The following is a 27,743-nucleotide window of genomic DNA, read 5'->3' on the forward strand; positions in this document are numbered from 1 at the left end:
ACAGTCGACAGTGCTTCTGGCATATATTATGATAATCTGTGGTCTGGGACAAATCAGGGTAAAATTCCAATTGTCGGCGCCCGATGACATTCTGAAGCTCTTATTAGACGATTCACCTGATCGAAGTGAAACCAGATGCCTGTCACTTGCCAACATTTAAGCCAAAAGTACACCTTAAACCCGCATTACATACTTGAAAAGTGCATGTATAGTCATCATAGTCAGTTAATTTGGTCAAACAATATTGTCTAAATGACTTATTTAATTTGTTAGTTTAATGTGTAACATATTGAATATAAAATAACTTTCGCGATTCTCGAACCCGCGGGCATGGCGAGGGACGATGGCAAGCGCCCCGACGGGGCCACATTGGTGCCGTGGAAACTAGGTAGGGCCCTGGTGTGGGACGCAACGTGCGTAGATACCTTCGCACAGTCCCATATCCAGGCGACCCGCACCCAGGCCGGCGGCGCGGCTGACCAGGGCCAGGTTCTCAAGCTCCGCAAATATTCGTCCTTACTTAAGGACTACGAGTTTGCGGCGCTCGCGGTAGAGACACTGGGCCCTTGGTCAGCCGACATGCAGGCCTTTGTGAGGGCCCTGTCGGGGCGGCTGATTGACGCCACAGGGGACCCCAGAGCTGGCGCGTATTTCTCGCAACGAATCGCCCTGGCGGTTCAGCGAGGAAACGCCGCCAGCGTAGTACATGCCACAGGCGGACCTGCTAGAGGGGGTATTCTTTTTATAATTAGGTTTTTATTTTATAGGTAAGTTTCTTTTATTTTAGTATTAATTTTAATTTCTTTGTAGTTTTAGTTTATTTTAATAAGTTATTTTATATTCAATATGTTACACATTAATCTAAATGACTAATAATCTGAGAGTAAATATGATGTCGTCAGACTAAATAGTTGTCGGTGGCAGTTTAAAAATTACTGGTGACCATTTTAGGCTACCTAGTTATAAAAATAAATAAATACTTAACTGCCAACGCAGCTCCTAAAATGTCGTATTTGATATTATCTATGACATTAGTCTCTATACAAATACTCACACTTTTTTCCAAGAAACTCATATGTTTTGTCAACAAACGTCAAGTCAAATATTTGACACACCATAAATATCTCGCTTGATTTGGAACGGTCTCATTATGACCCCAACACATTATGACCCCAACATGGTCACATTAGCGGCCATATTAAAGCGACTGAGTTTACCGCCAATCATATGTCAATTAACATGTGCCTTATTTGTCACTGATTATACACATTTATTTATTTTACACGTATTTTTCTCGATTTATTATAGAAAAATATTGACATTCCTTAGCCGTCGGTACTTGAAATGTAGACACCTGTACGTGTAGACTTTTCAATGGTTCTAGGAATGATCTCATCGAAACTTTAAATATGTAGTAACAATCATATCGTTTATTTGACATGCATCACAAAAAGGCAATGCGTAACTCACACTTTTTCTAAGAAATGTATATATTTTTTCAACAATCGTAAAGTTAAATATTTGACACACCATAAATATCTCGCCTAATTTGAGACGGTCTCATTATGACCCCAACATGGTCACATTAGCGGCCATATTAAATCGCCCGAGTTTGCCGCCAATCATATGTCAAATTAGCCTGTGCCTTATTTGACACTGACTATACAGATATTTATTTTACACGTATGTTTCTCTATTTATTATGGTAAAATATATTGACATTCCTAAGCCGTCGGCACTTGGAATGTAGACACTAGACACCTAAACATGTAGACTTTTCAATGGTTCTAGGAATGATCTCATCGAAATTTTAAATATGTAGTAACAATCATAACGTTTATTTGTCATGCATCACAAAATTGCAATGCGTAACTCACACTTATTCCAAGAAACTAATTTTTTTTTTCAACAAATGTAAAGTTACATATTTGACACACCATAAATATCTCGCCTAGTTTGGGACGGGACGGTCTCATTATGACCCCAACATGGTCACATTAGCGGCCATACTAAATCGCCCGAGTTTGCCGCCAATCATATGTCAATAAAATTAGCCTGTGCCTTATTTGACACTGACTATACACATTTATTTATTTTACACGTAAGTTTCTCTAACTTTTATTGACATTCCTAAAACAGCGGCAGTTGAAATGGAGAGTAAACTTGTAGGATTTTCAGTGATCCAAGAAATGATGTCATCGAAACTTTAAATATGTACTATGTATGTATATGTAGTAACAATTATAACGTTTATTTGGCAAAAAGGCTACGCATAAGATTTGTTAGGTAGCTAACCCTAAGGTAGCCTAAAGTGTATTCGGTTATTCCGAATGTCTGGTGGCCATATTTTATATCAGATTTGTTTTGATATATATGATTAATGTCAATAAATTATTTACCTATTTATTGAATGATCAAAACAAAACCTTAAAAATAATCCAGTTTATATGTAAGATATCTGCAACGCAGGCATCGTCCGGTGGCTACAAATCAGAAATATGCTTCGTTCCAAAATGTCAATTGATTAAAGATTAAATTGAAAAAATTATATACCTACATATTAATGAGCTGCTGTACTTGCGAATGTCAAGTTACTTTGCAAAAGGTTCCACATTTATTGAGAAATATTATCATTATCACTTGTTAGAGCTGTGTCCCACTGACATCCAGGATCCAGTTTTCTGTAGTATGCATGCTGGATCCCGCAAACAGAATCCTCGTGTGAAAGTTACTATATTAGCACCTATACTACTAAAACGGGATCCTGCAAATAACCGTACCCGCAAAAAACTGGACGTCAGTGGGAAAGCGGTCTTAATCTCGTTACGGTACCAATGCTCGTCTCATGATGCTTATGTTATCTCTATGGAACTTATGATTGCCCCATAAAATGAGACCTAGACGTCTGGGCTAGACACTTAAACCTAAATGACCTTTCTCAACCTCTCAGTGTTAGTATTAGTGACTAACGCCAGCGATTATTTGCATTTTTAGCGGCATTCCACATTCCACAAAAAGATCAACTTTAATTGTAGGGACGTGATGCATATGGCAGCTACCTTAATAACCTTCAAAAATTTGTATTATATACCGTTGAATTTTAAGCTAACTTATCATACTTTATCATGACAAATTTCGGATTTATAGCTTTATCAGAAGTGTTAAAAAAATTATGTAACGTATAGTCCGACAATAAATTGAAGAAAATTATTGAGGGCGCCACTTCCTACGTAATACGTAACTGTCACATTTTTTAGTTAGCCGGGACCACGACCAGTGAAACCCGTGTCGAAACGTCAGTAAATAAAGGTAATAAAAGAAATTCTGGATAAACCCGTCTATAAATGTGAGTTAATATGTGTTCAAAACGCAAAAGTTTTAAATATTATGTCACATTTTTGACGTAAAATGCTTAATTGACCGAAGCGAAGCGAAGGTCTACGTTTTGACTCGGGCATTTTGCTTTCGTATGTCCGGATGTTCTCCTCTACAGGTCGCAATTCTTAACCGATTCTCGTGAAATTTTGTGACCGAATTTTATGACTAAATAAAAATTTTTTGTCAATCCGGTTTTTGGAAATTTTTAAAAATGGCGGAGTCGTGATACCTGGCGCCTAAACAAATAGTCGTATCGATATCATAAGACTTTTTTCTTTTTGAAACATATTTACAGAGTTAATAGCAAAAAATGCAGAAAAAAATTATCGCTGGTTTAGGCGGTATTTAGATATTTAATTTTAACTAATTTTAATTTGAGAAGGAGTAGCTAAATTTCGTCAACCCATCTAAGAACTATTTGGCTCAGTTTGTAAACGTTCGCTTTTTCTGTTTGCACAGAGGGTCTGGGTTCGATCCCCAGTAATTGTATGCTGGGATATTATAACTTTTTGTATTTTTTTACACATAAATTTCGTATTGTTTTTCTTTAATTTACTATACACCGTGTTTTTATTGAATTCCGTTAACTTCGGGGTATAGTTAAGTACGTTTATAAGAACTAAATGGCATAGTTAATTTAAAAAAAAAAATTTTTTTTTTGTTTTTTTTTTTGTTTAAAAAGTAATTAAATGTAGCATATAGCGTTGTTGTAACACGGGCATTACATTTAACTCAACCAAACAATTGAAATCTGTGACATATCAATGTCATTTCGTACATCAATCGACCGAGATTGTACTTAAGTTTAGTAGCAAATGTATGAACTCATTCTAAACACTAATCAATATGTAAGCCGGCCCTAAGGCAAGTGTACACGCTTGTAGAGGCCTTATAGTAAAAAAATTAATTATGGATTATCTCCGAAATGGACTTAATTAGAACATCGGTGTCTTTGAGAAAGTTACTTGATTTAAGCTCAGGAATGCACCCTTGAAATTAACGGAAATCAAAAAAAAACACGGTGTATTTAAAGCTCTTAGCACCATGTTATTTCAAGCTCTGCTCGCGAGGTCTACAGCTCACAGAGCCACTAGTTAATTTAATTTCTACTATTTTATGTCGCACTATACCCGACACATTTCTGGAATGCCCCTTTACGTGAGGAAGTTATTTAAGATGCCAAAGGTTTAAGCATAATCGGTATATAACAATTTGAGCCCAATGCTTTTGTCTTACAGTCCATATTTGTTAGACACGTTCTTTTCATTATTAAGTGAGATATAATATGACGGTATATAGTTGTACGGATGAATGCATTGCTAAATTGGATTCCGCATTTTTCTAAAAGAATGCCAATAAAAATTACGCAACATTATAAGAAAACATTGCGTTTCAAGAACGCGATAAACATAGGAATGCAGTAATCTGGCAGCGAAGTATTGCAAACCGCATAACTGACCTGCCTAACATGGAAAACGTTAATTTTGCTTCCATTTTAGAATTTTTAGTCTCTTCACTTGAAAGATTGTTTGCACGAAGCTATTTTGTAAGATAATTACAGTTACACAGTTTTTTGCGCAATAATGAGTCATATAATATCATCCTTAGTTTTAAATAATAACCCTTAAGTTTAGGGTCTCTTATACCCCCAATTTATTTTTCTAAGAAAGTAGACTAACCTGTAATACCTACTAAAATAACATAGCATATAGGCTCCAGTGTCCGACACAGCTCCAATAATCGACAATTTCAATCATAATGTTATAGCAATAAAATTGACAGCAAGGTGTCGAAGATTGGGTCTTAACATGTCGATTATTGAGGTGTTTACGCTACCTACTTATTAATATTTTAAGAGGAAAATCCTTTTTTGTTATATCCTAGTTATGTACTAAAATGTCAGACTGGCCAAGTCTTCAACCCAGTCTACTCAATCCAACTGCCATTTTAGTAAAAAACAAATAAATAAATTAAGGCATATGTTACTGTCCAATAGTGTGCAAGGTCACGGATGTTGTAAAACGCGTAGCCAATTTGAAGACCGATTCGTGGAGTAAACAACTACTCGAGTGGCGACCATGGGGGGAAGAGCGTCCTCAAAGTAGACCCAAGATGCGTTAGGACGACGACATCAAAAGGACTGCGGGGAAGAAGTGGCTCCAGGTTGCACAGGACCGTGACGAGTGGCGTAAAATGAAGGAGGCCTACACCCGAAGGGTGGAAAAGGGCTAAAGAGAGAGAGAGAGAGAGTGTCCAATATTTCCAATATGAATTCTTGTTGCATGGTCACCGTACCAACGGGAAGGTACCGATAACCGTTCACTTACAAACGGGTTTCATTGAACATAAGTTACGTTAACTATGTCCCAGACCGGTTAGTAGGTACATTTATATTACTACGATTTTGATAACAAATTGATAAAGGCCAGTAGGCTGTAAAATATTTGTACTTAAAATGCCAAGTTATTTAGATAGTTAGATATTTTAAAACCAAGACTATTTCTGTTTACGATACAGGCAAAAACTATTGGAATGATTTAGTTGCGATTTTCACTAAGGTGTAGCTTTGCATAAACACTAAAGGGGCCCACAGATTGCCAGTTCGCCGGACGATATCAGCCTGTCAGTTGTTCGAAGCTGTCAAATTTTGCGTTTAACTGACAGGCTGATATCGTCCGGCGAACTGATAATCGGTGGGCCTCTTAAGCCCCTTTTCACTTAGGCGGAGATGATGAGCATAGAGTTATGAGGGACTCGAAAAAAAACAGTCAAGTGCGAGTCGGACTCGCGTTCCAAGGGTTCCCTACATTACCTACTCAATTTTTAACAATGCATTTTTTATGTGGAACGTGAATGACATGTCTTTAAAAAACCCGTAGAGGTTGGATCAAAAACTAAGTCCGACTCACGCTTGACTGCATATTTCGAATAGGTTTTCCTGTCGTCTATAGGCAAAGAACTAGTGTATTTTTTTCAAAATTTTAGACCCAGTAGTTTCGGAGATAAAAGGGGGGGGGGGGATGGTTGGACAGACAGACAGACGCACGAGTGATCCTATAAGAGTTCCGTTTTTTTCTTTTGAGGTACGGAACCCTAAAAAGAGCGAGAAGAGACCAATTGAATTGAAGAGGCATTTTTTTTTCATTTATTGGTTCAATCCCGCACGTCTCCTCTCATCTTTGCCTCAGTGGAAAGGCAACCTTAGCGTGATCTGCTTCTATTTGACACTATTGTAATACTCACGTGTTTTTTCACAATGCAAACTGGCCGTTTTCGAATTCCTTTAACCTAAATTCAAATTAGTTCTCGTAAATGTTGAAGGTTACAGTATAGGCAGTAAACTCGAGGCTGTGTCCCGTCGCCCGCATTCTAAATTATGATTGCCTTTCCTCCCATAGAATATATTATCTATGACTATTTTATTAACAAAAAAAAATAATAATAATAAAATACCTATCAGCTTGGGCCAAGCCCCGCTGCCGGCGGCATCCTAGGTTAGGTTTTTTATAATGTGTTTATATGTATATTTTATTGTTTTGTAAGTGTTTTTATATTTTACTTTTATATTCATATTATAAATAACCTAACTTAAGAGGAGAAATAAATAAGGAAAATACCTATGTATAATCAGGTATAATATAGTTGCGTTATATAGATACTAAAAGACAAAGCACATCCTTGAAATCGAAATATGAAACATAGATTGAATAGTTATTCTTCAAATATTGTTTAAGGACGTCACATCCATCCGCATTGGACCAGCGTGGGGACTATAGCCCAAACCCTCACGTGCTTGAAAGGGGGTCTGTGCCCAGCAGTGGGACGTATATAGGCTATTTTTTAGGGTTCCGTACCGAAAGGGTAAAACGGGACCCTATTACTAAGACTCCGCTGTCCGTCCGTCCGTCCGTCCGTCCGTCCGTCTGTCTGTCACCAGGCTGTATCTCACGAACCGTGATAGCTAGACAGTTGAAATTTTCACAGATGATGTATTTCTGTTGCCGCTATAACAACAAATACTAAAAACAGAATAAAATAAAGATTTAAGGGCTCCCATACAAAAAACGTGATTTTTGACCGAAGTTAAGCAACGTCGGGCGGGGTCAGTACTTGGATGGGTGACCGTTTTTTTTTGCCGTTTTTTGCATTTTGGTACGGAACCCTTCGTGCGCGAGTCCGACTCGCACTTGTTTATTATTGTTTAAGGAATCATTGTTGGAAATTTATCCTCGAAAAGGGTTAGAAAACTTCTAGTCTTTCTAGTTTTTCTTTTATTTCAACGAGATTGAAAGTTTTTAAGATTTCTATCCGTAGGCACGATGTTCTGTGGCGGGTGCTAATTTTCAAAGGATTTTGTGCTTACTTAGACTTGACATAGTGTTATTTGTTATTTACATAACAAATAGCGTTGCATTAAATATCTACTTAGTCATCTTTTCTAGAATAAAGGAAGGATAATGATCGCTGGAAAATTGTAAGGAAGTAATTTTCTCAGTACCTAATCAATAAAATACTACGTTCTAGATCACGAGTTATAAAGCTACATTCTTATTATACTCAGGTTCTTTCCATAAAATAAATAGGTACTTATTTCTAGGTAACTTCACACGTCCGTTTCAACAACATATGTGCACAATCACAACAGCGATTAATTTTTATCTCTTAGTGCGCAATCTAAAACATATAAATTATGGTCATTATCTTCATGGTGTATGGCTGAACCTTGTTATGGTGTTACATGGGGTGGCTAAGTGGATTGGTCAAGTGTTTATCACGATTGTTACAGTCCTATTGACGTCATAAGTTAAATATAGGTAGGTACTATCATAAGTTCCTAGTACCTATATTTAATATTGTCTTCGATTACCGCGATAGTTACTCCTGAAATAAAACTATTGAAACGGATTATATCGCGTACTTATATTGAATTCATCCCGACGTTTCGAACCCTTTACAGCGCTCGTGGTCAACGGGTGACTCAACGTCGGGATGAATTCAATATACGCGATATAATCCGTTTCAATAGTTTTATCTCATGAGTACCTATACTTGTTCATATCATTTTAGGTTAGAAATCCAGTCGCTTTCGAAATACTAGTACTACTTACGTTAATTAATGAAATTTAGTGAACCGTCGCACAAAACTGCAAAAGCCCTTGTACCTTCTACCCTAACGCCTTGACAATAAAGGCGTGTTCAGATATGTATTTGTGAGCGCCTTGGTATGATAATACAAATTCTGTGGCCTTGGCCGCTCCGATATAACAGATGGTGCTGATGGCCACTGTAAGTGTGATATGACCGTTAATAATTTTCGCCATCTACAAACACTCAGAAAGTTGTCAATCTAGCAAGAATGCGAGATTTATTGTATGTCTCAGTTAAATTGTGGACATAGCTCGGACCAAGGTCTCCCATGGAATACTAATGACTCGGACAATCGCAGGAGGTGAACGGACAATGGTACAGGCGAGGAGTCAAGTGTATATTAGATATACGATGTATAAGCCAATACGGCAGCGGCAACCACGACCGCAAAACACGCAGGTGTAGTGTGCCTGTGGCGAACAGATGTCGGGCTGATGACGCTTGCCTCGCTTGTGTCTTAAGCCAAGCGTCATCGTGGATTTTGCGACCGTCGAACACCAGTTTGCGCCACTTATCTCTGTCCTCGGCAAGCTCCTCCCATTTATGGACCGGGATGTTGAAGGAGTGCATGTCTCGAATATAATAGAATACACTAATTGTCAGTGGCAGATTTACCCTAAGGTAGGGCCTAGGCTAGGGCGGCAAATTATGAAAAAAAAAATCGCTGATGATAACAAGAAATAACTCAAAATGTAGTCAATATGATGGGTGCTGAGAAAGGGGTGGCCACAGGGCCTGGGGCCTAGGGCGGCAAATACTGCAAATCCGCCACTGCTATTTAAATAAAACACCCTCTAATCTATAAGTTCCAAGAACCGGCTCATTAAAGCTATTAGTACAATGATCCCCGTTGTTAGCGCAAATTGCACGTTATTTACCGGGTCCTTAATTACAAGCTCAGGAATAATTATACCGCTATTCAAAAGTAGTTGCCTGCTGCAGACCTGACTTGTATAACTTCACCCCTAGACTCGTGGGGGGATCCAGGCGGCAGGGCCCTGGGCTGGGACAATAGTAGATATTTTTCTAAAATGGAATAAAAAATTATAATAACAATAAAAAAAACAAAACAAAAAATAACTTAATTTCATTTCTTTTTTTAAAAAAGGGAGCCTTCAAAAAACCAACCCACTGAAAAACACAAAATAATTTTTCGCGAGATAATTGCGGACATACATACATACAAACATACGGGTCAAACTGAGAAACTTGCCTTTTTTTTGAAGGCGGTTTCAAAATATTTACCGAATTCCAGCCAGCCAAAAACTCGGAAGCGCCGAAATCGATACCTGGGAGCCTAGCCAAGATAGGCCTAAGTACCTATCTTGGCTAGGCTGTGTGGAAATTGTCAAGTGTTTTTTCTCTATATCCTTTTAGCGTTGTCGATGTACGAACTTGGCTAGGCCCCCGCCGTACCTGGAATTTTTCAGAAGACTATATACTAGTTTTAAATTTAAATAACACGAGTTAATCATTCTAGGGTTTGATAATTCCAATAGTTTTCAGTCTTTACCGACAATACATTAGTTTGAGAGGTCAGATTTAACTGGTCCGCCTACAGCAGGCGTAACTTTGTTTAAACCGGTTTCTTGGCGCCAGCAAACTGGATTTCAGTTTTACGGTCTAGGGTCTATAGGCTGAGATTATCCTTTAGAAAGTTGGTGTAAGCTGCTTATTGGTAATTAGTCTTCCGTAAGGAGAAAAATAATGGGACAGACAGAGACAGAAGTTTTTAATATTACCAATATTACCATAACACTACTAACACTGCGATCATTACTATCATTAGTGATAGTCATCATATTAAGTACCTAACTGTTAAATTTAGCTTATACACTGTTTCTTTGGACTTTCACTAACACCAAAAATATTTAGCGAACTCAGCGAAAAACTCGGAATCGTCGATATCGATACCAGAACTGCAATCGCGGATCTCTAAATTGGAAGGATTTCGTTGTCCATCACTGTCGCTCACGTTTCGATTGTCAGGTACCAAGAAGCTCGAATATCGCTTCGATACATAAGCAGATAACGAAATTTCGATTTTCAGAGGAGACTCTAGATATATAGTTAAAGAGTTGGACCAAGTGAACTCATGGCATTTGCAATGACAAAGTGTAGAAATTTCAACATTTAAGTAGGTATGTCAAAATTCTATGATAATGTGACGTTTACAATGAGTGAATAGAATCAGGCGTTACTTTGCGGAAATCCATATTAATTAAAACGAAAATATTACTCAATGACTCTTCCTCACTTTGTTCTATCAAAGTGCAAAGTTATCTTAAACGGACTACACGCTTACGTGCACGGCTGTACCCTGTCATTAGTCAGCTCAATTTGCGCAGGCGGCAGACTGCCGGCGCCGGCGCCACGGATCGGCGCGGATCCATCGATCAGCAGGCGAAAGTAACCCGTTACATGATGATTTGATGACTTCGAAAAATAAAATAATTAAGAGAGAAAATCTACAACTAATTATCGAATCTGCGAACAAAATTTCATTACATTTTCAGAATAAGTTAAGAAATGCCAGTTGTAGAGGAAAACATCCGTAAATCCCGAAATAAGAAACATTTGAAAGCTGAAACGGAGATCTTTGATTCACTCAGTGTACTTATGGATTTCAGTTCAAATCAAGTAAAAACAGTAAAAAAAGTTGAATGTCAGCATATCACAACTAGAGATGCCCCGAATAGTGAATTTGGCCGAATACCGAATATTCGGCCCCCCTCTCGGCCGAATACCGAATATTTGGCGATCGAATATTCGGCATGACATGCGAACATTTAGAGTTACAATTATTACGAAAACTGTTCGCCAACAAAGCACAACGTTTGCTAAGATATATTTTTATGTTCAACAGAATTAATGAATGTAGTTAGAGTCAATCAAATCAGACCTATGATAAAAATGAAATATTTTGAAATCGACAAATGCTCAAAAACGTGCCTTCGTATTAACCACTTTCCAAGAATACATTCTAAATATTAAATATATATACCTAGTTTTTGGTTATTTTTTTGTAAAAAAAAATCTTTTTGGGTAGATGCAACAGATATTCGGTATTCGGCCGAATAGTAGGTAACATTCGGCCGAATACCGAATATTCGGCAAAGTGGCCGAATAGGCGAATACCGAATAGTTGCCGAATATTCGTGGCATCTCTAATCACAACCTCGGTTGCTTGAAAAAAAGCTTGCTAGAAGCTAAAATAGAGCACATTACAGAGACAATGCGGTAAGATTTTAAGGAAAATGCGGTTGATATACCGCAGCCACTTTCCTCATAATCACGTTTTATTAACACTCATAATTTTATTATTGGTTCTCTGAACTGCGGTTTTCCTCTAACTTGCCTACTGGTGATTCATATGGAGGTGTGTCCTCTTCTATAGTTAGAGTCGCCAGGGCCCTGAATTTCGATAGCACTTGCACTTGGAGTTAAATTGTTTTAAGATCCACATATTTATATTTTATATGATTATATGTCCACTGACAACAAAATTTTAAATTTAAACAATGTATACGTAATAGTGGCTCTGTGAGCTGTAGACCTGGCGAACCCACGTATAGCACGGCTGTTTGGAAAAAAATCCAAAAATTTAATCGTCAAAAAAGCGATATAGGTATGTATTTAATTATCCAACCTACTCACAAAAAATGTGACTTGTATACGAGAACATCCGGTGGACAGCGTTCTAACCACGTTAAGTATTTGAATATTACTTATGTGTGCCATGTGATCATGCCATATGGGCGAGCTTAGGCCTTCGAGAGTAAAAATAGTTGGGATATTTCTCGGAATTAGCCAAGGTTCTTTTTTATTTGAATGGCGATTTCTTGGTAGGCTCCGATGAGTTATAGGAACGTTGGCATAATGCTCATTCAATTCATGAATATCTAATTTACATTCATGTTGGTAGTTCATAAATAATATCAATGCGACAAGTATGTCACTAGCCTTTAAAATGACTACGATTTAAAGAATCTGTTTTATCAAGTCAGTTCAATCAATCACACCATACCATACGTTATTTGAATTATGTCTTGTGGACCTTGTGGTGAACTTGTATTAAGAGAATATATTCAAATATAAATCTTACCACCCAAGCGACAGAAAAAAAAATGCAATAACAGGGTCAGATGCCGACCTTAATCAGATCTCAAGGCTCGAGAGGCGCCTTTAAACGGTCTCTGCCTTTAACAGGGTGAATGTACCTGGAGACCGCTGACCAGAAAAAAGACATCGCGATATATTTAGCGCGCTCGCATGACTAAACAATCGCCTAACCGTGTGGACCATGCAGTCAATGTGACATTTTTAGCAAAAAGTTGTCGGTTATTTATAAGGGCGACTTTGATATTGCGAAGAAATGTGGAAGCGCCTTATTCAGAACCGATACGAGTATTGTTACCACCACCTCTTAAAACGGTGGTACCAATTTATATTTTTAAAACGAACTGATTGGTTTCCACACGCAAGCAACGCAATCTTACGAAAACATATTTGTTACAGAACGGTCTGCTATCCTCCCTACCCTACCTGGGCAAGTACCTGTGCGCGCTAGCTTCCTCCGTGCTGGCTGACAGCCTTCGTCGAAGCGGCAGGCTGTCCACCACGTCAGCCAGGAAGCTGTTCACCGGCTTCGCTGTCGGATTACCCGGTAAGATCCTACCTGGGCAAGTACCTGTGCGCGCTAGCTTCCTCCGTGCTGGCTGACAGCCTTCGTCAAAGCGGCAGGCTGTCCACCACGTCAGCCAGGAAGCTGTTCACCGGCTTCGCTGTCAGACTACCCGGTAAGATCCTATCTGGGCAAGTACCTGTGCGCGCTCGTTTCATCCGTGCTGGCTGACAGCCTCTGTCGAAGCGGCAGGCTGTCCACCACGTCAGCTAGGAAGCTGTTCACCGGCTTCGCTGTCGGATTACCCGGTAAGATGGAACTGACATCTTCCAAACCCTCAGCCGTGCCCGCCAGCATCGACAGCGCAAGTCCACCCCCAACCGGTAATTTCTTTGCGCGTCCAATAACAGAAATACAGGCAGGGCAACGAATAACAGAAATGGAGTATGCTGCGTGTGGGCAAAATGAACCGGTCCTCAGCGTGGTTCTTTAAAACATTGACGAAAATTATTTTTCCGCATGTAGGTAACTTTGCAACCAATTTTTGGCATAATTTTATTTTGCCGAAAGTAATAAAATTCAATTAATGTTAGTTTATGTTAGGTACAAACAGCAACACTCCTAACTGTACATCGGTGGTACAAAGGAGGCATAAGTTCCACCGATGTACAGTTAACAGCGTGGGCCATGGTACATTCTCAGTGACTTTGTATACTTCTCCAGGAGTCCTGATGGTCGCGCAAGCGTTCTTCGGCCACGACCGAGTATGGTCGGTCGCCATCTTCACCATCGCGCTTACCATCAACGGCGCCGTCACCGCCGGCTACCTCGGCAACGGGCTTGACATCGCTCCAAACTTCAGCGGTGAGTACATTATATTGGTGGCATGAGTCACGAGTTCACGACCGAGTATCCACCAGGAGTCCTAATGGTCGCGCAAGCGTTCTTCGGCCACGACCGAGTATGATCGGTCGCCATCTTCATCATCGCCCTCACCATCAATGCTAGTTACCTTGGCAATGGACTCGATATCCCACCTAACTTTAGTGGTGAGTATCAGTCATCATAAGCAGTTGGGCTATATAAAATTAAATTACAAATGTTTTGTTGTAAAAACTATGCAATTTTGACTACATGACGGAAGATTTATCTACAAGTCGTTACTTGCTGTAAATCAAAACATAGGTTTTTGAAAAAAGTTTGACCCCCGGGCGCAACTTTTCTCTAAGAACATACCATTTATACACAGTATTAATGTGTAGTTAAACACATGGTATAATAATATACACCGCCTGGTACTCCATTCCCGTCTTTTCTAGGTCACCTAACTGACACGGGCTTACGTCATCATGCGACAGCGCTATATGATAATATGCGATAGCGCTATATATAGCGGCCATGTTGTTGTGACGTAGCCCCGTGTCACTCTGGGAATGGAAGACCATGTTTTATTAGACTATGGTTAAACATTCAACGCATTGCCTGAGTACAACAGGACCCCTAGTTCTAGTTCAGAGTTGAGTTTGGGTTGTACCAAATGATATCATCCACAGTCCACAGTGGATCGAATCAACACTTGATAGAATCAACATGCAATAAAATCAACTGTTGATTTGAGGTGAATGCGAAATCTGACAGTTGTGCATGTCGAATTTGGCCGCAGGCGTCCACAGGGGTTTGTGACCGGAATATGAACAATTTACAATCACGGTGCATATAAATAATTGTTTGTTATTACCACAGGAACCATTTTCGGGATGGCGAACACGTTGTCTTCGCTCGGCGGGTGGCTGTCTACCTTCATGGTCGGGGAACTTACCAAACAACATGTGAGTGATAGTTTTACAAGGGGGCAAAGTCGAGATTCCGGCGCTTACTTTTCTATGACATGAGAGGCGATCACGTGATGCTTTCCATAGAAAACGATGCGCCGGAAGCTTCAGCCCGGACACGGCCCGGTCTAACGTGAGTCATCCTTAACTTCTCGTGTTGCTAAGAAGTGCATATACTTGGAAAAATTCGACCTATGCCGCTGTGGCACGGTGGCCAAATGGCACAGGCACCTGCCGCGATAGCAGAGGACGCTGGTTCGATTCCAGCCTGGGGCACTGGAGGCCTTGGTCACTTGTTCTTAGTAAATGACATTTATTTCAGTTTATTTCAGTCCTCGTGCTAATATAGCGAGCAGATGAAAGATTTCAAATTGATCTACGAGCGGAGCGAGTCGTAGTGAGAAATTTTCAAGGCACAAGTTTTAAACAAACTTTCCTACCGAATGAACTCACAATTTTTTATCACTTAAAAATCAAATTCTTTCAGCCAACAAGAGAAATCAACCTAAAAGTTGCATAGAATTACTTTGTCACTCTTGTGGTTGAAATGCAACTTTCTTATCAGTTTATGATGAATAAAGAGCCTTTATTAGCTGTTGTACTCGCTGTTTCGTACCTTTGAACTCTTATAATCCTAAAATTTGTAATCATAATATTGTCTCCCACAGAACACGTACGCCCAATGGCAGATAGTATTCTTCATCCTCGCGGGCGTGTACGTAGTAGGAGCGCTCAGTTTCATCATCTTCGGCTCCGGCGAGCTGCAGCCCTGGAACGCGCGCCAGCCAATCAGGGAACAGGAACCCCTCAACGACACGGAGAAAACTGAGAAGGCGTAAGAATAAGGTGTTTTATATACCAGTTACTAAAATTAGTATTTGATAGCTCGATTGGCCGTACTAGTTGTTTTTGTGCCATTTTGGTACCCAAATGACATCGGTGGCACAAATCGGGGCAGTACGTTTTAGTGTCTGGAATATAAATAGGATTAGGCTGTTGAACGAGAAAGTGGTTCTAGTAATACTCTTTAATCGATCGATTCACTGCAAATAAACTTATGGGGCGCCTTTAAGGGCGAGAATAAGCCCAAGAAGTGGGGTTACTATGAACACATACGCGAAATGACAGATAGTATTCGTTAGTGAGAGCGCTCAGTTTCATTAGTCACCCTGTATAGGTAGATTCGTTGAAAATTCGAATGAGCCAGCGACATCTATTCTAGCTAATCGTGTCTAAAGAAGACATTCGATTTAAAGATAATTCGACAGTACCGGTGACTAATATTAAGGCGGGATTCCACCAGTGTGCGGCACAAACATTTTAGTACTGAATATGCTTGTGCCGCACACTGGTGGAATCCCGCCTTTAACGCATTCACTGCCAGGGGGCGTGGCCTAGGAACAAACTTGTATGACGGTGGACGCACATGTGCATCGGGGGCAGTAAATGTGTTAAAGACGACAGTCGTGTCGTCTGAACCAGGTTTTCAGGGATCGATAAGTGCAGAACAAATTACTTACAACAAATAAGGTCAGCCGGCATATTTAATTGCGTCAGAGTAAATGCGACTTCTATAAACTTAAAAGAAATTGATGCAATTTCACCAAGGACGCATTAAGACCACTTTACTAACGAAAGTTTTGCTTATGTACATGTACAATGCCTTACCGTATATAGCCCCAACACATGAAATTATCTAGATTGGCCTTACTTGAGTGTAAGTAACATTTTGTATACAATTTATATTCAAACTGTACGTATGTTGAATACTGTAGTAAAACATAGACCACTTTTTCGCTAGAACAGCTAATGATATTAAAGGGATTATTTTTTATCATCATAATCAGACAGGTTAGATTGATATTAACATTTTAAATATGAAGTTTTGCCTGTTATCTAAAATACGTTTTTTTTTAACAATCACTATTGATTGAGTCAAAGATTTTATTCTACAACTGATGATATAATAATTTAGTAATTTCATATGTTATTGTAATAATCTCTTTAATACTAAAGTCAAAAGTAAAGTTTTGTTTTATCTCTACAAAACATCTGCGTTAAAACAAAATTTCACTTCACTAATAAAAATTTTCGATTATATTTTGTCAAATCAAAATATTCGATCGATTAAAATCAAGCGTAAGAAAATATTCTTACCATTATACGCAAAAATGGTAACGACATTTTCTGAGCTAAATGAGAAAAACGGAAAAACTCAAAAAAAGGCTGTTAAGTATAAGAATGTGATGTATTTATTTACTTTCCGGCTAGCGCAGTGAACTACGCATCTTTAGTCAGTGGTGTAGCGTGAACCAATCTAGGCGTGGGCGAAAGCTACATCTGTGAGGCTCTTTTCAATGTGTTTTCCCAAGATGATGAAAAGGTTGGCTTTGCGAGGCCCCCCTCAGTGCGAGGCCCCATTCGCCCACGCCTAGCTACGCCACTGTGTTTAGTCCTTTACGCGACCAAGAGACTATATTCACTGTCAATATTACTGACAATATTTCTTCAATACAGAAAAGTACTCATGAATATTTATGACTATATTTTTAAGACTTCCGAATCGTAAAAAGGGCTCTTAAATAAGATCTGGACACCATACAAAAATTAACTATACTGCTTAATATAGTAAAATATTGGATTCGGAATTCTTCTATTAATTAGACTTCTATTAAGTAAACTACTTATCAAATGATGCACAAAAAACCAACACATCGTTATTGCAAACACACAAAATAACACAAATTACCTAAAGTAACTACATGTTTCGCCCGATAGCATATGAAGACATAGTATTATTGATGTTTCTTGATCAATTTACTTATATTATTTATTATTGTTTATTTTCAAGTAAGACAAGTTTTTTTTTTACTTTGCTTGGTCGCTTAGAGGACATTCGTACATATGAAACCCGACTCATTGTAAAAATGATTATTTAAATAGTTAGCTAAGGCACGAACAAGTAGTATATTTGCCCTAATACGCATTACCCTATTCGATTCGATGTATCATGGCCGTAAAAGAAGCACTAAAAACATAGACGATAGAATTTTGGTTAGATTAAAAAAAAACGCAAGAAATAATTCATTAGATGCGAAAAATGATGCAATATATTGTAGGTACCTCCTGATTTGAGTAACTGATGTAGTTTGAGTAGATTTGAATTGAAATTAAAACATTATCGTTTGACAAATTTGCACTACTTTTTTCGCCTTATTCTTTTGTCTGTGAAAGAAAACTTCTTGAAACGTGAAACCTTTTTTTTTGCATGATATATCGAATGTTAGTAGGGTATGCAAATTAGTTCTGTAATAGCAGTTTTCCACTATTTTTTAACTGATTTAATTTTGACACGTCAAAATGAACTGATAGGTTAAAGGAAATCTGCAGGGACCAAACAGGGCGAACTATGTGCTTGAACATACGAATAATAAGTATTTTTTGTATAAATTAACTATTATTTATTTAGATGCATCCTGTAAGTCCATAGCTAATGTGGTGTAACTGAGCTTGCTAGCATTTCTGTGTAACAACAATTCTTTAATCTTTTGGACCCCAAGAATTACTAAAGTCATTTAATCTTTTGGACCCCAAGAATTACTAAAGTCATCTTGAGTACACTTGGGTGTGTGTAGCTCTAAAACACTTATACGCCAAGTGTTATGGTGTACATTGTTAGTTAATGTAACCTTCATGCTTTCAGTTAAGGTAATGCGGCATTGGCACGCCTGCGTCCATTATTTTGGCGTTTGAGTGACGTTTTTGTACATGAAGTATGGCGGTCAAAAGGTTAAAAAATATATGCAATTTTCGATGGGTAATAATACTAATAATGCCTCTACAAACATCACCGATAATCGCATGCGATTTGCAATACAATGCGGCATTTGATCGCTCGATTGAATTCGTTGCTCCTACCTAGCCAGCAATTATCTAAAATCGCGTGCCATTCATTGCAACGTCTGTAGAAGCCTTAAGGAGCAAGCAAGGCTTCCAGTTACACTGACCATAGACAAGTCTCGTTACTTATACCGTAAGACGTAGATATAAGATAAAAGCCATGTTTGAACTAGCTTTATTACAAGGGACGATGCATTGCGTTTGCATTTCGACAGCTGTGATAAAGAGACAGTCTATGGCATACTTTTTTTCTCTAGAATATTCTGTGCGGTTCAAGGCCAGTCCAAACGGGACAATTTTTCGCCAATCTGATTAAATTGTCAGATCCTACTTGATTCGATTTTAATATTATTACCGATCAAAAGGAGGCGAGGACGCAAGAATGCTAATTTTTGGCGCTAGAGCGCTTGAATGTCACCATAAGTCAAAAGTTGCTGAGTAAATTGTGTACGTGTGGACGCTCGATGAGATTGACGCCAATTAATTTTTCGATTAAATCGGTCGATTTGATCATCCCATCTGGACGGGCCTTCAAATTTGAACGTACATTTTTTTATCGGTTTTGTAACGGCTACAAGCAGTTCCTAAATTACGATCAGTATTTGGATATGGTTTAGTCGAATTTTATTTTTCGAATATCGTCTCCATAGACAAGATTCATTCTCCTTCCAACTGTTGCAGGGTAAATAAATCCATAGAGTACATTAAAACAAAATAGTTATAATAGTAAGTATTTTATATTTTGTCTATGGAGATAAGTTGTTTTTAATTTTAAGATTTTTCTTTTGTAACTAATTTAAATACCTATAAGATAAAATGTAATACTGAATCGCACCATTTTTAACCGAAACATACATTTCATCCAGTTTTATGGACATTTTCTAACAATTTTAATATTTACATAATATAGGGTCATTGCGCTAGTTTTCGTCCGGCTCTAGTTTTCGTCCACTTTACGAAATTTGAATATAAACCTTCATTGCTGCACAAATTTGGACTTATTGCTATCCTTAATATCTAAACAATGTATCTATCTACATAAAAAATATATTTTATAAGAAGCAAATTAAAAAAGAAATGTATTATTTGTTAATCCGTCAAGTGGACGGAAACTGACACTGGACGGTAAACTGACGCAATTACCCTATTCCTAACATTTTCAAATGTTGTAGGAATTAGTTTGGTATTTATATAAAATTATTCCATTTCTTATCGTTAATATTTTATTCGAATATGACATGAATGTTTGGCAATAATTCTACATGTATTATTGTATAATAGCAAAGAGGATTTGAAGTAGAGAGTTACTGTCATGGTAAATTATGTAGCTACAGTTCATTTACTGACATCTTTCGACAGAAGATTAAACCTGTTTGAACGCCATTTGACTTTGATCCTTATTCTTTAACTGATATGTTTTAACTTTTTAAATATTAATATTCACGCCATCTATTCGAGCATAGGCTGAAGGTTGTGGCGCCATTGCTCGAAAAAATGGAACTATAGCTTTGGCCTATAGTCGAGTAGATGGCGTGAATATTAATATTTAATAAGTTAACACATATCAGTGAAAGAATAAGGATCAAAGTCAAATGGCGTTCTAACAGTTTTATGTTCTGTCGAAAGATGGCAGTAAATTTACAGTGGCTAGATAATTTACTTTGACAATCCGTCTCTATAGACTTTATTCTCTTTGATAATAGTTAGTATGTACGCGTGACGACTTCGGTTGAATGAGCATGCTGCAAGCTGCAAGTAACGTATTTATCATATTAGTGCATGTGTATGATTTTTAATATTGTTTTGTCTTTTATGACAGCTCTGTAATGTCAACCGGTTTATTTGAAAATAAAAGTTCTTATAAAAATAAAGTTTCTTTTTTCAAAGTAACCCGACTTCAATAATTTGGTCATATCAGAGTTTGTAAGAATTATTCATTAGAGTTATAGAATTTAGCCGTAGTCAGGCGTGGCTTACTCCGCGATTTCATCGCTTTGCTACAGGTAGCTAAAAGTACATCCGTTCCACACCAATTTTGGTGGCTAGCCATAAGCCGCGCGTGGCGCTGTCGCCACCTAGCGGCCATATCTGTCCTGATCGTAATAGACGCGTTTTGTTAGAGAGTGAGTCTTCTGTACCTAGAACTATTATTTATTCTGTGCCGTAGTCTGAATTATTCAGTAGAAAAAGAGCAAAATTCAAAATTTGTATTGGGCCTCTCCAACCAACTCTTTGTGCTTATATTTTTGCCGCATCAAAATTGGTTTGCTAACCCAAATGGCGGTTATTTTTATTCCTTGTGTTTTTATCCCACATACTAAATATACACATAAAGCGTCCCGCAGATTACCAGTTCGCCGGACGATATCAGCCTGTCAGTTAAACGCAAAAGGAGACAGTTCCGAACAACTGATAGGCTGATATCGTCCGGCGAACTGGTAGTCTGTGGGCCCTTTAACAGTTTCGTATTGATAGGTATAAACTCGTAAGACCCAGGGCAATTTTGGCGCTTTTGAATTTGGAACTTTTTGTTTCTATCTGAGTTCAAAACTCTAATTTAATTTGTACTTGTTCAAGTACACGGGGACTTATGATAAATAAAAGAGCGTGTAGGTAACTTAGAATAGTTTATTGAAGAAACATTACAAGTAGCACAGCCTAGCTGTCCCTACGAAGCCGCCGCTCCCGCTACCCTACAAGGCAAGGTGACATACATAACATACATTCTGGGGCCGATTGCATAACAAACTACAACTAATATTACAAGCGGAACTCCTTATTTAATAAGTGAAATTAGAAAAGGAGTTCCGCTTGTAATATTAGTTGTAGTTTGTTATGCAATCGGCCCCTGGTCGCTCCAACAACACTTGACGAACGTTTACTCCAATACCTCAAATGGGATTTTTTTTTCTGTTCTCCGTGAGGAAAGCGTCAACTTTCGTCACGCTGCGCTAAACGAAGTGGTTGCTTTCCGGCTCAGTCGAACAGAAAAATAGTTTACCTCCCTTCACATAGTCTGACTAAACTTTGCCACATCTTTTAGCAGAGCAACAAATAAATATGTATAAATCAGAACGCTATCATATATTTGTACTGACAGAAAATAATGCCCGCATGAACATTCGAATATTGTATATTTGACGTGGCTGAAAAATTTGTAGATCCACAATCATCATCTAAAAGAAAAGTTGAGAAAAACCCCACCCTAGGTAGTATGTATAAGTATAAGAACTTCTTAGGGCCACCCCACACTATTAGCGTCTCCTGACCGTCGGCGTCTACTCAACTCTATGGCTGCTGCTCGACGCAGCGTTGTCGCAACTGCTCAGCAACGCCAATTTCCATAGCGTTGACTAGACGCCGACGTTCAAAGGACGCTAGTCTGGGGTGGCTGGTCTCAGTTTGGTAACAATTTGTAGTGGTTGGAGCGACCTCTAATGATTCGATAACAAAACGTGACATCAACACTCGTTTTATCACAGGTTTCTCTATCAGTAAGTGCAGTTGTGACAATCTTCTCGGTTTTGTAGGTTCATTTAGTTGTAACCTACCCTTTGGCGACTTTAGGACAAATCAGATATTTAACAACAGATAGGATTCTTAATACTTTTTCGCTTAAACCGAGAAGATTAACACAGACTGTCGGTGACAAAGCAAAATTTCCGTCTTTAAGCTTTTGCCGACTCCGCGACGCAAACATCAGTAATATACCAGAACGGCAAATGATTGTATCATCAATTCATCATCACGACCATATATATATATATACTTACGTGTAGTGACACGTGGCAAGGTGGGCAACCACGTTAGCACAATGCGGATTGGGTACTTCACACACCCCAATTAATGTATGTTATAAAACTTATAAATATTGTATTTGTTATTTAAAAAACACTCAATATCGAATCTTACCAACAATAAATTCTAGATTGATCGATTTTTCTGCCTCGTTAGCCTTCGGTTTAAAAATTAAATCGCATCATTACTTTACAATTGAAGGGATGTTTACAAAAACAACATAACTGCTTAGAGCGGTTGACACTTTTTTAAGAACGTTGTTATTCGTTTCAGTTGTCAACCAGTCTAGTCAGTTATGTTGTTTTTGTAAACATCCCTTCAATTTAGTACCCCCCAGGCTACCGTGAAAACTTGGGCAAACTAATAATTTTCAAAATGATAAGCTTAATAGAATTGTCGTTTTCATACGCCCCTGTATTGAAAATTTCATCGAAATCGATGTAGCCGTATCTGAAAATATATGATAGATTATTTGCCACTGCCGTACATATTTCTTACTTAATTTAGTTGTTGTGTTGCGGAGGTCAAAAGGCATACAGACGTTAACAAACTTCAAGCCCGATACAAGCTCAATCAAAACATGAAACAGTGAACATTGTCGTATTTTTTCAATAAATATCACATGAATGAGTGCATTTAATACTAATATAATTTAATATATGCAGATCTGTATGTAAAACTGTTTAAATACTATGATATCCTTATTGGCTGGTTGACTTTGAAGATAGTATTCAAACTTGAGTCAATTGCCTGGAGCCATTTTTATTATTTTTGTATTGGGGGCATACCAGAAATGTGTCGGGTACATGACGCTATTTTAACACTTCTGATAAGACTAAGTAACCGATATTTGACATGATAACGTTTGATAACTTAGCTTTAAATTCAACGGTATATAGAGTTAGACCAAGAAAAATCTGCAGCCATTTTGATAGCCTATGCAGTGCAAGTGTTATTTATACGTCATAATTTCATAGAAGTTTAACGTTTAAAATAACACTTGTACTGCGTGGGCTATCAAAATCGTTGCAGACTTCTCTTGGTCTAAATCTAATACAGATTTAAGCAGGTTATTAAGGTAGCTGCCATACGCGTCACATCCCATCACCTCCTTGTTCACCTTTTTGTGGAATGCCCCACTGGATGTAACAAAAAATGTTTTTAACAAACTTTCGTAACCACTCACATGCTTTTAGCAACTGTAGTTGCACGCTGTCACCCTTATTTTATCATAATATTCATAATATTAGAGGTCACTGAAAAACATCAATCATGTGAGTGGGTAATAATACAATTTGGTTACTAGTGGCATAGTCACCCTGCATATAAACAAGGTTTAATTTGAAATCTTAATTTGTTTTTCCCCTATTTTAAAGCAAATTCTAACTCTACGTCTACGCGTTGAGCAAAACAATGCTTTACTTTCACCACAATAAAGTCTGATATCGCGTATTTAAACAGTTCCACATACAGACGCACCTAACTATGATTATCTAGTAGTTACAAACTAAATAATTACCAACAGCACTGAATTCGATCCTTAAATGTAGCGTTTTGTACTAAGCCTTCCTCCTCTATTCGTAGTTGACCTAGGTTTCTATAACATTCTACCAGCAGGTAGATTAGGCACCCATTTGGAAGTTTAAACATGAACTTTTTTTTACATTGTCCATCAATTACGTTAGTCTAGTAATTAGATAGTACGGAAAATATACCTACTCTGGAAAGCCAACTTATATTTGTCAGAAGAAAAAGCCGTAATAATCAAAATTTGTATGGGAGATAGCTGCTTCGTGCCTTTTTTCAAATTTGCCGCCTTTTTCTACTGACAAAGTTGTCTTACCAGAGAGTATAGTAAAATACTGGTTAAAAAGAACTCGATTTTCGACTTAATAAGGCTAAAAAAACGAAATAAATAAATTGAAAATATTCCAGTCTTTACAAAATTATAATCAACATAATTATTTTGAGTCATTCCAAAAACTTTAGGTAGGTACCCTTTACATTGCCTGAAATTTACAATGTTACAGAAACCTAGTCCTCATTAAGCTATATTGGAGTGTTCAAAATTGAAAACAAGTTGAAGTTTCGATTAAACTTTTATATAAAATTCATATTAATAAAACTTTATTAGTAAGTACAACGTGAATGAGAGTTCGCTTGAAGCGAAGAGTAAGCTTAAAAGGGATTGATTTTTAAAATGTGGCATGTGTGACTACAAAAATGATTTATACAATTTTTATCAATCTCCATTAGGAGTGCTTTGATTCGCCAGAACAGGTATTGCCTGCCTCTTATTACTAAACGACCTCGCTTACCCTCCGCCGTCATATGATACTCGGCTCGACAATCTTTTGTTTTGTTTTAGCGATATTTTGTTTATATCATTTGAATGTAGTGCGCGACGCGTTATTGTGAATTAAGCAATTATTTTCTGTAGTCACACAAACAGGCTGACAGTAAAGGTAATAGTTGGTTACTATATTACAGCGTTACAGATACTAGTCAACAATGCAAAGCCTTGTTCCCTTCGTTCAACGCAATTCATAAGGAATTTAATGTAATAGTCACCTTTTACGAGTTCACAATCACAACGTAGGGGAGAAATGGCATTCTTTACATTTCTGAACTTCTAAGCCATTATTTTGTATCTAATGACCTACCATAGGGCATTCCATGAGTTGTCCCGTATAAACGCATTTTATTTTGTAAAAGTATTCTTTAATTTTATTTCTAATTTTTTATTTGGTGATGTTTACTGAGCATTTTTCACAAAAATCAATTTCAATAAACAATTTCGTGGAACACACCCCATGAAATGTCTAATCATTTCAGATTATCAAGCTCCCTTTAGATGTATTAAATATATTAAAAACGGGTCACTCACGTATTTTAAGTCGAAAAACGCTCGACATGTTTCACTCCGTACCGAGGAGTATCATCAGGAGCTTGCGTTTACGGTGACGGCCCGGCGCAGACTGCGGGCCGCAGCCCTCCGCGCCCGTGCACGAGGCGCGGGCGCCGGTGGCGGCAGGGGGGCGAGGAACTACCCTCATGTACGGCATTATTGTCAAACGATGGGTTGCACACAACACTCACTACGTCATTCGCTAATGGTTCGTCCACACTGTCCACCGACGTAGTACCCAAAACAGTTTTCCAGCTTGTAGGCACTGACCAACCACAATCACGGTTAAAATTCGGATGACGACTAATTTCTATAGCCTCCCGTACTTTTCGCTGAATCACAAACTTTTCGAGCGTTTTTCGACTTAAAATACGTGAGTGACCCGTTTTTAATATATTTAATATGTCTGTGTCTCACGGAAGTTTTGTTATTAAAACTCCCTTTAGATGGCCCACCGCCGACGATAGACGAGAAGCGAGTAGTAATCAACAACACAACACTCTACATTTAATCAATTGTTCTTTTTTTTGTATCTTTTTACTATCTAATGAGCGAGTTTTTCTTTTCCTAGAAAAGGTACTCTCCGGCAGTGTGAACTCCCAGCAATCTTTTTGATACAAATAGATAGGTAGTGTATTTATAAAATAAATTTTGATACCTACTCGTACGTAAATTTCGAACTAAGACAGTATTCGTACGCTTTTCCCTTTCTCGCCACCCGTCAAACAGATGCCTATATCTATCTACAACCTTGGTATTAAGTTTTTCATATAAATGCTTAACAATTTGAACCTTGTCGCAATGCACGAAGGTTGATATTGGGCTGTAGTCGAGCGCGTCATTTGACGTCTTTTGTGGTCAAAACGTTAATGCTTATACAGTTCTATTCTAAAATAAGTAACATAGCTAACCTACTAGGCTATTACTAAAATTAATACGATGTTCTTTGGGATATTAGGGTAATCCGCAAGTAACTGGCCACCCCAAACCAGTATAAGGTGGCCAGTTATTGAAACCTTATACTAAAACGAATTCTATTTATAGGTGAATAGAATTCATTTTTAGTTTAGGGCGGCCAGTTACTGGTGAATTACCCTAAGATAATATTTTAATAAATTAAGTATTTTTTTAACAATATTACGCCATTTCTCCCCTAGTTTAATAAATATTAAGACTAGAAACAATGAACAACACCCATTAAACAACAACTTGGTCAATTGACAGACATGATTGCCTTACACCTGTCAAAATCACTATTGACAGGCGCGTTTAAAATAAGATAACAATACGGGCCTGCCTCGTATACCAAGAGAAATTAAGAAAACGTAAATTACTATGACATTAAAAACTAGTTAAAACATGCCTATTTAAAAAAAAAGTCGTATAGAGTTAGAGCAAGACAAGTCTGCAACGATTTTGATAGCATAAGTGCAAGTGTTATTTTAAACTAAATATTCTATGAAATTATGACGTATAAATAACACTTGCACTGCGTATGCTATCAAAATCGTTGCAGCCTTTTCTTGGTCTAACTCTATTTTATTCGTGCTAGGGTAATTCGCCAGTAACTGGCCACCGGCCAATAACTGGTCACCAAATCTAAGAATGAATTATATTCACCTATAAACAGAATTCATTTTAGTATAAGGTTTCAATAACTGGCCAACCTTCAATAACTAGCAACCTTATACTAAAATGAATTCTGTTTATACGTGAATAGAATTCAATTTTAGTTTTGGTGGCCAGTTACTGGTGAATTACCCTATATTGATAAAATGATAAATCTACTTTTTCTTGTCTCGTTGCCATGGTTACGTAATTCGAGGCAGGACGTTAAAATAACATAAGTATAATTAGAAAATTTGTAACTTCTAATTGACATAATTAATATTGATAAGTGACAATTGTTTTGGTATATTTTGTACAATAGTTGATCTAACAACGCATTTAAAACATGAGATTCGTAAAGTTTGATTTAAAGTATTAAAGTAACGAAAAATATATACTTACACAGATGAGAAATATTTTCAGTTTACTTGCTGATTTTAAAAGTATTTAAATATCTTATCAGATTATTATTGCGTTAAATTGGAAACTTAATATCAAAATGTTTCTTTAGTTATTTCAGGTTCAATATAAACATGTCTTCTTTGTG

General features: G+C 37.7%; 2 protein-coding genes across 3 annotated transcripts in view; both read left to right on the forward strand.

Moving 5' to 3' along the window:
* The window catches only part of LOC134797422 (sialin), a 78,125-nt gene extending 62,275 nt beyond the window's left edge, over positions 1–15,850 (forward strand). Inside the window, exons 9-12 of one of the 2 annotated variants that reach the window (XM_063769648.1) lie at positions 13,045–13,192; positions 13,874–14,014; positions 14,894–14,979; positions 15,651–15,845. In XM_063769648.1, the coding sequence (XP_063625718.1) occupies positions 13,045–13,192; positions 13,874–14,014; positions 14,894–14,979; positions 15,651–15,821 (546 nt within the window). In that variant the 3' untranslated portion in view covers positions 15,822–15,845. Of the gene's footprint in view, positions 1–13,044; positions 13,193–13,873; positions 14,015–14,893; positions 14,980–15,650 lie in introns of both variants that reach the window. The other variant, XM_063769649.1, reaches the window with a different exon arrangement.
* LOC134797432 (S-adenosylmethionine decarboxylase proenzyme) overlaps positions 1–27,743 on the forward strand; it is a 439,106-nt gene that overhangs the window by 278,257 nt on the left and 133,106 nt on the right. The window lies entirely within an intron of this gene.

This window comes from Cydia splendana, chromosome 15 (genome assembly GCF_910591565.1).
Source record: "Cydia splendana chromosome 15, ilCydSple1.2, whole genome shotgun sequence".
NCBI lineage: Eukaryota > Metazoa > Arthropoda > Insecta > Lepidoptera > Tortricidae > Cydia > Cydia splendana.